At 45.4% G+C, this 13,767-nt stretch overlaps 1 protein-coding gene across 2 annotated transcripts in view; it reads right to left on the bottom strand.

Moving 5' to 3' along the window:
- Positions 1-487: 487 nt before the first annotated feature.
- DCX (doublecortin) overlaps positions 488-13,767 on the bottom strand; it is an 80,207-nt gene continuing 66,927 nt past the window's right edge. For both annotated transcript variants that reach the window (XM_040084123.1, XM_040084125.2), the window contains exon 7: positions 488-12,254. In XM_040084123.1, the coding sequence (XP_039940057.1) occupies positions 12,198-12,254 (57 nt within the window). In that variant the 3' untranslated portion in view covers positions 488-12,197. The remainder of the gene's footprint in view (positions 12,255-13,767) is intronic.

The raw sequence follows: 13,767 nt of genomic DNA, 5'->3' as shown, positions 1-13,767 counted from the left end.
CAGCTTGGAGCTTTTTCAGGCCTGTGTGGGAAGGCAGGACAAACACAGTGCAGCTCTCAAATCTCACCAAACTTCCCCAAACTCATGTGGGACCGCGCAGGCCTTGCCCAGGCCCTGGATGCCAGGGCAGAGTTCAGACGGGGGTCACGTTTGCTGCTTTGAATCCGCAGTTTGATCTGCAGTGCTCACACGGGGAAAGAGCTGCCTTTATTTTCCTCTTTTCTCCCAGAGTGGGACCCACAAGGAGCTCATCCCTTTAGGCAAAAGTATGGGTCCTGCACAGGTTGGGCTGCTTCAGTCAGGCAGATTTGTATCTTAATTAATTCAGGAGCATCAAATTCCCTCCCCAGCCTCTTTTTTTTTTTTTTCTTCTGCATTTATACAAGTGAGGCAGGTTTGGGAAAGCTGAGGTATCAAAATGAACGAGTGTTCTATAATTCCCAAGTCACAGTCAACACACACTCGACAAATAAAAGCCTCAGAAAGGTTTTTCTCGGCCTAAATATTGAAACCAAATTTTATTTTTTGAAAATGACATTACACACATCTTGCAAATGTACATTTAGATGAGAAAACAATGAGTAACAAATATTGAGAGCAAAGCTATAAAGTGGACAGGTTCTCTGCTGCATGGCATTGCATTACAAGAATACTCAGACCCGGGATGGTTATTACAAGGAGTAAAAACAGTTCACAACACCTCACAAAAATGGAAATTTTTTTCCTAGTCAAATCTTCTGACAAAAGGAAATTCTGTTAAGGGAGAAGAGCCATAGGGAGTAGAGGTGTGGATCTAGGTACGCTTTGTGATTTTGTGGCACGGCTTTTTGGGGTTTCCTTAAGTCCATCTCTTACAAAATGCATCTTTGTGAGTGACCCCATCTTTTCCAAGACTTTGCCAACAGAACCACAGCTAATAAACGAGAAGCCCCTTGTACTCAACTCAGAGCTCGGGAGTGTGGAGCAGGAGTTGTCCACAGACCCCCCCCCAACAACACAATTGCCATATCCCACCCCACCCCCTCGCTGTGTATGCAAGAAAATCAAAAGTGTGTGCAAACTCCGCAAATCAGGGGCCGTGGGACGAGTCCCAGGGACAACCACCACCGCCAGGAGCCGAGGCGCGGCCAACGCCGCTCGTGCCTCAGCTGCAGTGGCCCAGCAGCACCTCACCCTCCGCCAGAGCCAAACTTCCAAAGGCTGGACTCGCTCCCCAGCTCCAGCAGAGGCAGCGGGGCACTGATCTCCGCCTGCTGTATCCTGGAAGTTGGATCTGATCAACGTGCCAAGGCAAGGCACTGCGAGAAATACGTTCCCCGAGAGAACCTGTTGAGAACTGCTTTTCAAACCTGGTCGTTTTGTCATTTTATTTATGCCCAAATCTGTACTTTACAACCACGAGAGAGAGAGAGAGAGAGAGAGAGAGAGAGAGAGAGAGAGACAAAGACAGAGTAAGAGAGAGGGAGAGAGAGAGAATCTTTCCAGGAGGAAAGGAAGAGCTAATTAAGAAAAGAGAGGTACAGGACCATGCATTTACTCTCAAGAGCTTGTTCACGAGCAAGCCAACATTTCTAACACTACAACCACTCGTCTACATCTGTTTGCTAAGTAACTGAGTTCTACCTACAACTAGAGAGCAGAAGGGGTCTTTTTATCTTCTTCCCCCTCCCCTTAAAACGTCGATAAAAATGTTTTCTGTACAAGTTGAATGGCACAAAAGGTGGTTAAAATGCTAAATAACTCACCACAAGTGGAGAATGCAAAATTAGTTCAAAACATGCATGGACTGTGTACAGGTAAGCAAGGAATCATTGGCATAAAGCTGCAATATATTACAAGATGATACAGTTGAGATCTTTTGGAATAACCTCTGCTTGTTCTGTCCCTTTGAGGAGACCTTCGCATAAAAAATTCGGCATAAAGGGAATTCAAGGTATGCGTCCAAGCAGGAAGTTAACTATGGGCAACGTTATTTGTCTGAAGAGAAAAGCATTTCCCCTCCCCTTCCACACACTCTCCCAAGGTACAAAAGTCAACATGATCAGCATTGCTGCAGGCTTGCCAAAAAGAAAGGTTAGACAGGTCTGGGGTAGGAGAACGAAAGCACCATTTAAATTAACAGCTCTTTGTACAGTGTCATTAATTAAATACCTTACTCTTTAAACAAAAACATCCTGAAGTTTACCAATCCCACCAAAATAACCACGGACCCCTTCCCACCCCCGTGTCCTCCAAGGTTATGTACACAGAGTTTAAAGTATACCAGCTAAACTTTAAACCCAGCTGCCCCTCCAACCCCCGCCCTCTGAGCGACAAGAGAAAATACATCGTGGCCTCTCAGTTATATTATATTATATTGCAGCTTTGTCGTTAATGAGGAAATCACACCAACTCAAGGAATGACCTAAGACAGTAACCCACGCTCAGGGTGCAGGTCAGCTGCACATCTCCCTCCCTCAGCACCACTGCGTGGTGGCTCTGCAGCTCTGGGAGCCGCAGGGTCCTGAGCAAAGGCAGCTCCTGCTCTGCGCACACGAGCAGCGTGAGGAGCTCGGGCTGAGGGGATGGGAGCTGCTCGCCTCAGCCTGGGACGGGATTTGTAGCTGAGAAAGCAGACAAAGGCTAGTGACAGCAAAGCCAGCAGGCTGATCCTCCTTTCCTGTGCTTCCAGACTAGGCAGTGTCACAAAATCCGGAGAATTACGCAGGGGAATGTGTCATTTCAGAGAATGGAAGAGATTTGGCTAGACAGGTTTCCTCTTTCCAAAAGACCCTGGGTGTTTTCTAATGGCTAATCACAGCTGTACTAGGACTGCCACGGTGCTAAAGCTGCTTGGATCACCCATCATTTAAATAAGAAGCAAACTAACAACAATTTCGCGTGTCAGTATTCAGCATGTAATTACAACTCACAGGCTTCCTTGTTCTTACATTCAATACTCCTGTTTCACCATAACTAAAAACGCCAATTAACAGTGCAATTAATTCCCTAGACATTCTTCTTTTTAGGCAGATGCATCATTAGACATCACACTAAATCTGGAAAAAGCTCCTCTGTCTCAAAGAGGGGGAGAGAAAGGAAAAAATGCTGTGTGTTCTGCAACCCACCCATGACTGTATGGACAGCATGAGAGAGAAACAGAATATCACAGGATTTCACCTGCCACCTGCTAAGGAAAGTGAATTACAAGTCCACCCATACCTGCTCTGCAGTGTTTGGAAGCAGGTGGATAAAAGCAGCCATGCTGTAATTAAAATAAAACCAAAATACTCCCCCAACATAACCCCAAAACCCAAACAACAAAAATAAACCCCGCAAAATGTTTCTCAGGGATTCTGTGAAAATGAAGTTTGTCATGTTGAGAACTGGGCCTGGACCCAGGGTTGGGATCCATTTGGTATTTCCCAAGTCGGACCCTGTGCGTGGGTTTCCCAGAACTCGGGGATTCCGGGCAGGGTTTGGTTCTGGCTCTCCCTGACCAGGTGCCACCACCGTGTTCCATCCTGACTGCACGTGCCACGTGAGTCCCAGGGCTCTGCAACTGTGCAAATGTAACTCCATTTCAGCTCCATCTCCTATATATAAACTCTTGCAAAGAGAGATGAAAGAACCAGCTCGGATAAAATTCAAAAGCAGCCTTGAGTTTAGATGAGTCACCTAAAATGAACCGAACCTTCCTTTTTATTTCAGGCGATGCGTTTCTCTAAAAACCAAGCCAACCATGAATCTCTATTCTGCCTGGTACTAGCTGGGGCTAGAGTAGAAAAATCCTGGCAGAAACAGAAATACTACTTCTAGTTCCATAAACCTGCTGGGTTCAGGGCACGTCTATTGGAAGACTGAGTGAGAGTAAAGTGAGATAAAGCCAACACTCTTCAAAAGCAAAAAATATGGAGGAGGCCCTGATTTGCTGAGGTTCCTTGTTTAATTTTCAATTCTAAAACTTTTAAGGTATTTCAACAAACTATTTCAGCTTTATCATTAACTATAATTAAACTATACAAAATATCTCCCATCTATAACTTGCTATTCGAGGTCCATACATGAGATCACTTTATAACCGGGGTCAGTGAGGTTTTCTCTGCAAAGGCTGCAGCTGTCACCCAGGAAACTGAATCTGCACTCAAGTAATCAATCACACAAAAACTATCAACAGTAATCAGTGTTTGAAACAGGAGACCAACCTTGGACCAAGTAGATTCATAAATTAATTACAGAGGAGCTTCTGCCTGGTTAAAGCAGCAGAAAATTAAGTGTATTGGGTTTCATTTGATTTATATTGAGTGTCTGAGAATTTATGGAAATAGAAGAAACACAATCTTTATGCAACAACAATAAAAATAATCGAGACTATACAGCAAAAAAGTGCTTGGATAAGTCAGTTATTCTGTGGTTTAGGATTAAATTCACAAGCACTATAACTCAACTGGATTTAGGAAAAAGATCTCATGAGAAAACCAGTGTTAAACACAGGTGCCCTCATTCAGCACGGACTTCCCATTGCTGTGGTGGCTGCAGCAGCTCTCACACAGGGGCTGAGCATTTCCTGGGCAGGATCAGCATCACCTCTGTGCCCACACAGCAAACCCAGGAAACCTCCCCGAGGAGTCTGTCCTGGCTTTTCACCGTGGCTGGCACTTTTCCCAGAGTTTGCTGAGCTCTGTGGGAAGGGATGGGAGGCTCTGAGGTGCCCTCATTATTCTCCTACATTCCCAGAGTGCCAGTTCTGTCCTGCCCAGGCCAGGGCGTGCCGATCAGTGATTGCTATTTCTGATCTGACGCGGGCAGGAGTGGGAATAAACCCAACCCACGGCTTGGTGCTGTCCTTCAGCACAGGGCTGCATCCTCCCTCTCCCTTTGAGGGGTGGGACATGCTGGCAGTGGACTTCAACAGCAGCAGGGGAGAAGCTTCACACCAAGTTCTGCCTGCAGCCAGGTTTGGCCTTATTTCTGCCAGGGGGAGAGGGACAGACTCTGCTCAGACACTACCCCTGGCCTAGGGACCTGACAGTGACTCCCAGCAAACAGCCAGGAGCTGCTGCTGCTCCTCTTCTGTCCAAACCAAACACAGATCCTCCGTGAGCCCCAACCTCCTTCCTTGTTCATGCCCAGAATTTCTTGGCTTTTGTCTTTCGTGATTCCCACCATCAGTGGCACTGACATGTCCAGTGCTGTGCCTCGTGCTCTCCCTGCCGTTGGATCCCTCAAGCTCCAGCTCCTTTCATGACCTACCTCCCACCAAACATCCCCCACCATTCCTCTAAGGAACAGGCTTTTCCCTTCATTTCCTGTGTCTTCCATCATGGCATCTTTCCCTGATGATGCCAACTTCCTTTTTATCAGCTGACAGATTAATGACTGCCAAGATTTGTTAATTCCATTTGGGCATCCTCCTTTTTTTCTTCGGTTTGAGGGATAAACTGCCAGACCTAGGGAACCTCCAAACTGGCTCGAGAGCCCTGAGCTCATGGAGATAAAGAGCAAGAGTGACAAGAGGTGAGTTCAAGTGCACTAAGCAAGGACACTGCAATGCAGCTCTCTCCCATGCAGCCATCTGGCCACAAACACTTTCTAAACAAGGTTTCCAACACCTGGCCCACTGTTGACTTGGTAGAAAGCCCCTGAAATAATTAGACTTATTCATTGTTTGTAAACACAAGGCTCGTATTTTGACTACTAGCACGAATCGCCCCTGATATGTGCAGGTACATTTAACAAAAAGAGGGGCAGTGGGGGCCGTGTTCAGGCACCAGAGAAATGGGCTGCTGGATGAGGGTATCTCCTTCCTCCCAGGGAAGGTGCTGGTTCCCCATTGTTTCAATGGAGAACTAAAAATCAAGTGTCTGTCTTTCACCATGACAAATACTGAAGCGTTTTTACAGCAGAGTTTTGAGAGAGCCAGAGTTCTGTGAGAGACTTGCCAGAGATAACAACGTGCTTCTATAAGGTGTTCAGACTTTGCTGAGCAAGGAATATATTTTAAAATCAAGCTCTCTGTATCTGCTTATCTCAAAGCACCCTACAGGTGGGGGGAAGTGTTGGGACCAGCCCTCTGTGCACTGGGACACCATGGCACAAGGAGAAGTGATCTGTCCAGAGTTGTGCCACCCCCCAACAGCTCTGAAACCCCAATGGCTCTGAAACACCACTGCTGAATCCACTGGGTTCGATTCCCATTTGCTCAGAAGCTCATCTGTTGGCCAAAAATAGGTGTTGATGTGTTTAACCTTCTCTAAGCAGCGTCCTGAGGGATGGACAGTGGCCTGTGACCCCAAAACTCCACATTTTCACCTGCAGGTGTAGTACTCATACCATGCCCTGCAGCTGGGATCCTGTCAGAGCAGCTGTGCAATGGCATCGCTGGAAAAGCCTTTCCACCCACCTACTTACATTCCCTGGAAATCTCCCCTCTCCCTATCAAAACGTGGTTTGTCAGCTTGGCCTCAGACTCTCAACCATCACTGACTTGAACTGTTCCAGAGGAAACAAAACAAAACAAGGAGGGGTCTGTACATTGCTGCTCCCAGCCTCTCACCTGCAGGCACCAAGGGAAAGCAGCTCTCGAGCAGGAGCAGAGGAGGAGGATGAAGAACATCTGACCAGCAGAATCAACAACCACTGCAGCAGAACCCAGCCCTGTTGATCCACAGCGAGGAGCAGCTGTGAGACACAAGACTCAGCTTCAACATTTCCTGAGATACTGCAGAGAGGCTCAGATTCATGCAGATGGGACAGAGGCATCAGCCAGAAGAAATCCGTGGTCCTGGAGACAGCAGTTTTCAAGAGATGGGCTAAACGCCTCAAGACAAAGTGTGCCCTGTCTCCTTTTGATCAAGGCCTTGCTGGGCACACGCACAGTCCTGCTTCTGAAGCCCAAGGGATGTTAGAAGGCACTTAAAGTCTTCACCTTCCTGCTCTCATCACACCAAGGTGGGGTTTCAGCTGGATCTCTTCCAGGTGTCTTGTGGAAAGCACTCGTCCTGTTGCACAGACTGACCTGACTCTTCAGATACACCCAAAAAAGATCCTCATCTCGTGCCATCCATTTGCTTCTACAAAAAACCTCCCCAGTCCCAAACACTGTCCCAGCCTGCTTCCACCAGCAACCAGAAGAATAACCTGGAGCCTAAGTCTCCACGAGGAAAAGCAGCTGTTTTGTTCCATCGTGGTCGTGATCAGCACCTGGCGTGTGGCAAACACACCTCCACAGAGCTTTTCTCTGGTTATGGATTGTCTTAGCTTGAGGAGACACCTTCTAGCCTAATTTTTCATCTACTTTACTTGTCTATTTTTTATCCCCTTCTCTAATAATGGTTCTGCCTGTAGCACAGTGAAAGAGAACTCTCGGTTGCTTTGCGTGGCTGTGGGGCACCACCGAGGTGAGCGACAAAATCGCTCCCAGCACACTGGGGAAGGCTCAGACTGGAAAATCCACGCTGGGCCCCTGCAGAGAAGATGCCACTTCCAGGGATGGTTGTCCCTGGAACAGTGTCTGGGTAGGGACTCAGCCTGGAATCCCAGAGCACTCCCACAGGGTTTTGCTGGGAAGCAGCAGGAAGAGCAGCGCTGACCTCAAAGGCGTGATAAAGCAAAGACACGGCATCCTAGAAAATGTTATCCATATGGATAAGGAGAAATGAACGCTTGAATGCCCTTGTTTCCCACTGGAAATGCCTGGGTGTAACACTGCTTTGCTGTTTGGCACAACTTTTGGTCCTACCTCCTTTTTTTTCCCCTTCAAAAGTACTGAACAAGCAAATGAAAGAGAAATAGCAGCTGGGCCAGGTGTGTGGGTTTTTGTGTGCCTACACATGTGCTAGCTGAGGATGAGAGAGATGTGGAACTCGTTTTCTAAGCAGGATTCTTCTTTTGTCTATGGAAATAACACAATTAATGTTTCTAGCACCTGGGAAGACCATAAATAATCTGCAGATATAGGAATCACAGACAGTGGTAGGGAAAAGCTGCTTCCAGCTCCCACCACAAAGCAAAATCCCATTATCAAACTCTTTCCAAATCACTTCAAGATATTTAGCTGGTGGAACTGAACTAGCTCCAAATCTTATACCAGATGAGGCTTTGAACCAGAAACTTCAGGATTATAAATGCTTTACAAGTGATGAAAATCCCAAGGCTGAAGGTTTTGCTGCATTGCTCTGATTTTTACAGTCAAGACCAACACCTGAGCCTAAGAATGTTAAACCCCCCAGTCTCTGCTATTCCTTCCTAATGACTGTGTCAGAAATAGGGATCTTTATATGGCAATTTGCTAAATTATACTAAATAAAGGCAGATTTCAAAGAAACAAGCCCTGCTACTTTAAGAGTTTCTCCAGTTTGGTTTTAAATACTGTATTGTTTTAAAACAATATAGTCTCAGTGATTCAATTAGTCTCTGAAAGCACTAAAGGCAGCCTCATGAGGCAAATTAGACAGGGTTTTTATAGGAGAATTAATGTGGCAAATCCTCATATCATGTGGAGCTTTATGTGCTTGTAAATATTAAAAAAAAAAAAAATAATAAAATGAAAGGTGAACTCTGGAGTATACAATGGAATTACTATCATCTGCTCCAGGATCTCACAGGGTCAGGAATTGCTATAATATATTGGAAGTAATTACTAATTCACAGCAGTTCAGGAAAGCTTTCTGACCAAACCCAAGCTTAATCTCGTGAAAAGTCAACAGGAATAAAGCATGTGCTAAAATTTAAACGTTTAAGTTCTTTCCTGAATCAGGGCTGTCCTTCTGTTTAAATAATTCAGGTCTGATGCCTGTGCACTGTTTTTCTTTGTATTCAAATCTAGATGAGGGATCCTACAAAGCCAAAGATAACTAGTTCTGAATGTATGTAACATTCCACATGCATTTCTGTACAAGAACTCATGCAATATTGGCATTAATACAGACTTCACTCTATGCTACAGCTGAAATGCTCACTGACTTCTACTGCCCAGGCATTTCTACCTAGAAAATTGCTTCTTAAACTTGGGAGTTTGACCTCATACCCTGTTTTCTTTGTGGCTTCTGCTGGTTTGAATGGCTATTTTTCCCATGGAACAATTTTTTAAAAATTCTTTTAGGCCTTTTCAAGGTCCCCCTAGTTCCCTGAAGGAATTGCTGGGCTCAGCCCCACCACAGGATGATCCTCATGCAAACAAAGCTGCACTCTCAAGGGAGAGCTGGCAGGATCAGGTTTTAGAGGTGTCACCAGGTGCAGCTCAGGAGGAAGAGCTCAGGGATTCCTTAGTCATGCTCCACCAGGAAAAACATCTCCAAATAACCAAGCAGAACTTTTGGCAGGAAGGAAAAGAACCCCTTCTCGAGAGCCATCCAAACAAAGGATCATTCCTCCCTTGGGATCCTGCTTTCTCTTGCACCAGCTGCACTCACAGACACTGGGTGAAAGCATCTCCCAGATCCCTTTTCCTCCCACCAGCAGCTCAGGCTGCAGAGAGCAGCCCAGGATAGCAAGGATTTGGGATTCCTGGTGGATGTGTGGTGAGTGTCCCGCAGTGAGCAGCAGGAGAACCTGGATGGGACTGCATGGCTGGTCTCCTGGTTTATCTGAGGACAGGTGGCAGGACAGGCTCACGCTGACTGTGACAGGAGTGGCCTCTGTCCCCATGTGACAGCACCCTGAGCTGCAGCTCCAGTCCATCCATGGCTACTGCCCAGGGTCCCTGGAAAGGCAGAGACTCAGGGAGGGACGCTGAGATTTCCACCAACAGAAACAGGGGAGAGGGTAAAAGCATGTCAAATTATCTGTCCCACTAAAGCTTTCACCAAGACAAAAGCTCTGATGAATAATATTGTTATTAGCATAACCAAGGCCTTTGACATCCTTATGCTTAAAAAAGTCCTTTTTTGTTCATGACCGGTGTCTACAGTAGCACTCACAGGGTTAAACAGCCAAAACTTAGCACCCATAACCAAATCTGCACCCAGAATATTCCAGCACCTTCTGTTAGAGGATCTGAAAGCACTTGACAAATGTTAACCAACATTTGGCCTCACAACCCCCAGTGAGGTAGAACAGAGCTGTCCCTGCAGGGACAGACAGACAGATTGAGGCACAGGGTTACTCAGAGACCTGCTCCCATTCAGACACGAAATTCAGCAATGCCAAGGGCTGAGAGGTGTGCTGGCTACTGCACCCAAGCTTTGTCCACAGCACCATCCTTCCCCCCACAAACCCTCAACACGAGCCCTTAGCCTGTGAACTCACCCCAGGATTCTATTTACAGTATTTAAAATGACTATTTAGCAGTTGTGCAGTCAGAGGGTTACTCAATCAAATGAAGCTATCAGTGAGGACAAATGGTTTCTTGTGCAAAACTCCGGGTGTAAATGATCATGCACTAAAACTACTGGGTGCAAATTTGGTGCATGATAACTCTGACCCCTTGACAATTCCCAATCCTGGCCTCTCTCTGCTAAATCTCTTTTAAAAAGTTGCATTGTAAGCGTGATCGCACGAGCCTCGGAAGATGCAGCCTGCACAGATTGTTTCATCCCAGCAATGCAAGCAAACAAAACGTGGAGTGGCTCTGGGAACAACCCAGCGTTCACGGAGCATCAATCATCACAAGGATAAAATCCATCCTAATCACAAGGGGTTGCAAGGCAACAGGGAGTAGGTGTCTATGTGGGGGAAAAAAAATAAAAAAAAACCAAAAAAGGCAAATAGAGCAACAAAGACTTGATTGCACAGATTTCATTTAGGTAAAGTTCTGCAAGAATCAGTTTCATCAAAGCTTATTCCATGAGGGAGGGAGGCAATGGCAGCTAGGACAAAGCTTCAGCGCAGTAAAAACCACCAGACCTGCGTGAGGAGATGAACTTTGCATTCTGGAGGAGGCATTACTGATTAATAAAAGCAAAAGCTTTCTCTAAATACAGCGAGTTTGTTTTTCTCACTTAGAAGATTTTCTTAAAATACGGGTTTTAGAACATTTTGTTTGTTACACAAGTAGAGAATCTGGCCATAGTTAGGAATACTGAAGTGTAAAAAAATGAAATACGCAGTCTTAAACATTACAAAAACTATCAAAACATTCAATATTTTGAATTGACCTTTTTTTCCCCCCCCTACATGTGTCTGTTTTGGCAGTGATGACAAGATTTCTAAACTGAGTTGCTGTTATTATTGTTCTGCAGTTGTGGTTGGTTTTTTTTTTTTTTTGTACTTTTTTTTTCCTGAACATGTTTTTTAAACAAAAGAAAATTACCAGCGTCTATAAAAAAGAAGGAGCTTGAATCCTTACTCCCGAAACACAGATACAAGATTTTCCTTTATAAAAAGTGTATTGATTTTTTGCTATAAAAAGTGACCTATAGGGTGTCAAACCTGAAAACAAATTCTCACAGTGTTTTCAGTGTTGGCTGTTCACAAGGCATTACTGTTACAAACAGAGATAGAGAGATACCATAGGGGAGGTATAAATATTTGTTACCAGCTAGCAGCATCCTTGGATTGCATGTGGAAGGTGTTCTGCTCCAGATAACTCAGCTGATTTATGGGGTTTTTTTTTTTGCTTAATTATTAAAAAAAAAAAAAAAATCCCAAACAATATTGGAATAATTTGAATTATTGTACTAACCTTACTTAGCATCTGACACAATCATTCCTAATCTCATCCAAGCTTCTGCTGGCTTACTAAGCATCGAACTAGAAACTCCCTTCCTGTCCTAAAACAATAAAACTAAGACTCTTTAGAATGCAGGTGCCAAAATTGTGGCTGTGAGTGAGGAGCAGGTGAGCTGGCACGGGCTGGCAGTTTGCACAGGTGGAGAACGTCATCTGCTCTGCTCCAGCTTGCAAACTGCTCAGCAAGGGGTTCACTTGCACACCTCCAGGGCAGCTACTTCACTAACGCCAGGAAAACCACATGGTCGCAGCAGAAGAAGAAATCTTAGAAGAAAATGGGGAATGCACGGAATCGCTGGCACCGTCGGCCCCAAATTTCTCACAAATGCCCATTTTGCATCCCTGTAACTCAGAAGAATGGTATCCCTCTATCTCTATAGACTGGCAGGTGTTGGGTTTGTGGCACAGAGAGGAGAAATCACAGAACAAAAATGACATTTAACCGTGTGTCCTTTGACTTGAAAGCACCAGTCACCTGTCTGCTTGTTTTGGCAGAGGTACTTTGCTGTATCCCAAATGCAGCGCGGGCGTTTTCGCTCCGCGGCGCTCTACATGGAATCTCCGAGGGAATCCGAGTCATCCAAAGACAGAGGCAGGTACAAGTCCTGTAGGGGGAAAGGGGAAAATGTTAACCCTCACCATCAGCTCCCACCTGTGACGGTTCTGGCTTCTTTTTTTTTCCTTGCCAAGGTCGGGATGAATAATACACGGGAAACGGAGATTTCGAGTTCTGGCTTGGGTGTTTATTGTTTCTTATCTATGTACAGCCTCACAAGCTGTGAGCTCTAAGTAGCAAGGTAGAGAAATGGTAAAATGGAGTGCCTCTAACTCTTTCCAACGTTATTTAAGTGCTAATCACCCAATAACGAGGTGACACCTCTATTATTTATATTTCTGACCCAGTAATGACCACCCAAGGCCCGCAATGCAGACCTTTTTCACCAGATTACAGAAAACCACCCAAACCCATGGAGAAGAAGGAAGAAGAAGGTGAAGGAGAAGGACTCAGACAATGCCCAAAGTTCTCCATCTTGACTCACACACATTACTATGTACTAAAAACTTAAATCTCAGTTTTTCACCCTGTGATATCACACAATTCCATTCAAACCACACACCCACAACCCCAGTGCTATCACTCAATTTTGGAAGCCTGTCCCACGGCCTCAGGTCTAATGTGGTGCTTGCCTGAGGGTCAGCATCCCTCAGCTCAGAAAGCCTGGAATTTTCAGCCTCCAGGGTTCCAACACCCTCCCTTGGCCAGGCAAAAGGAAGCAGCTGAGTGGTTCAGTTGTGGGCAGCTCAGAGGGTGGAATGGGGTGACTGGGCTGGGCTCCCCAGAATCCAGGGAGTTCCAGGCTAAAATCAAGGCAGGCTCCTTGCACAGAGGAGCAAGAGCATCTCTGTTCCTGACTGTTCAGGGATAAGTATGAGAAGTGTTTTATTAGTTGTTCTGGATCAATGTGTCCATTCCAGCACGTGCATGAAAGAGCTGCACCTTGCCTTAACCACATCTCTTTAAACCTGAGCCCACAATGAAGAGTCTTACCTTGGTTTGGCAGCTGCCCTCAGGACAAATCTCCAGGAAAATCACGTGTTCCATGGTTTATTCTTTATTTTAAGTAACTTCTAATTGGTTGGAACGGTTAATAAAATAATCCCAAGTTGATTATTTGGATCAAATGCTCAATGTAAAGCTTTTCCAGTGTCCCTTTCGGGCTTAACCATTTTATTCCACTTGTTTAAAGTTCTGTGTAGGACAAGGTACAGGAAACAGCTCAAGGGCTAAAGCTCTCCTGGGACCTTTTTGAACTCTGATCCACACACAGGTAATAACTGTGAGCAAAATGAAGAAAAACCCCAATATTCAGGAAGGAAATTCACAGAAATCTTGATATAAGAAGAGGTAAAAATAGGACTTTGTGGTGAACTCAACCTAAGCATTTCTCACTTGAGCTTTAAGGGCAAAAAAGAAAAGCGATTTCATCATAAGCAGGAAATTGCTCCTGGGAGAAAGACAGTGATGCATGAATATTCTGGTAACCTAAAATGCTGCATTTGTGCTTGCTGATTGGCTTAACTTAGTGGGGAAAATCATAGCTGGGTTGGCTTTGCCCT

The sequence above is a fragment of the Hirundo rustica genome, chromosome 21 (assembly GCF_015227805.2).
Source record: "Hirundo rustica isolate bHirRus1 chromosome 21, bHirRus1.pri.v3, whole genome shotgun sequence".
Taxonomy (NCBI): domain Eukaryota; kingdom Metazoa; phylum Chordata; class Aves; order Passeriformes; family Hirundinidae; genus Hirundo; species Hirundo rustica.
This window is presented reverse-complemented; position numbering and strand designations above follow the sequence as displayed.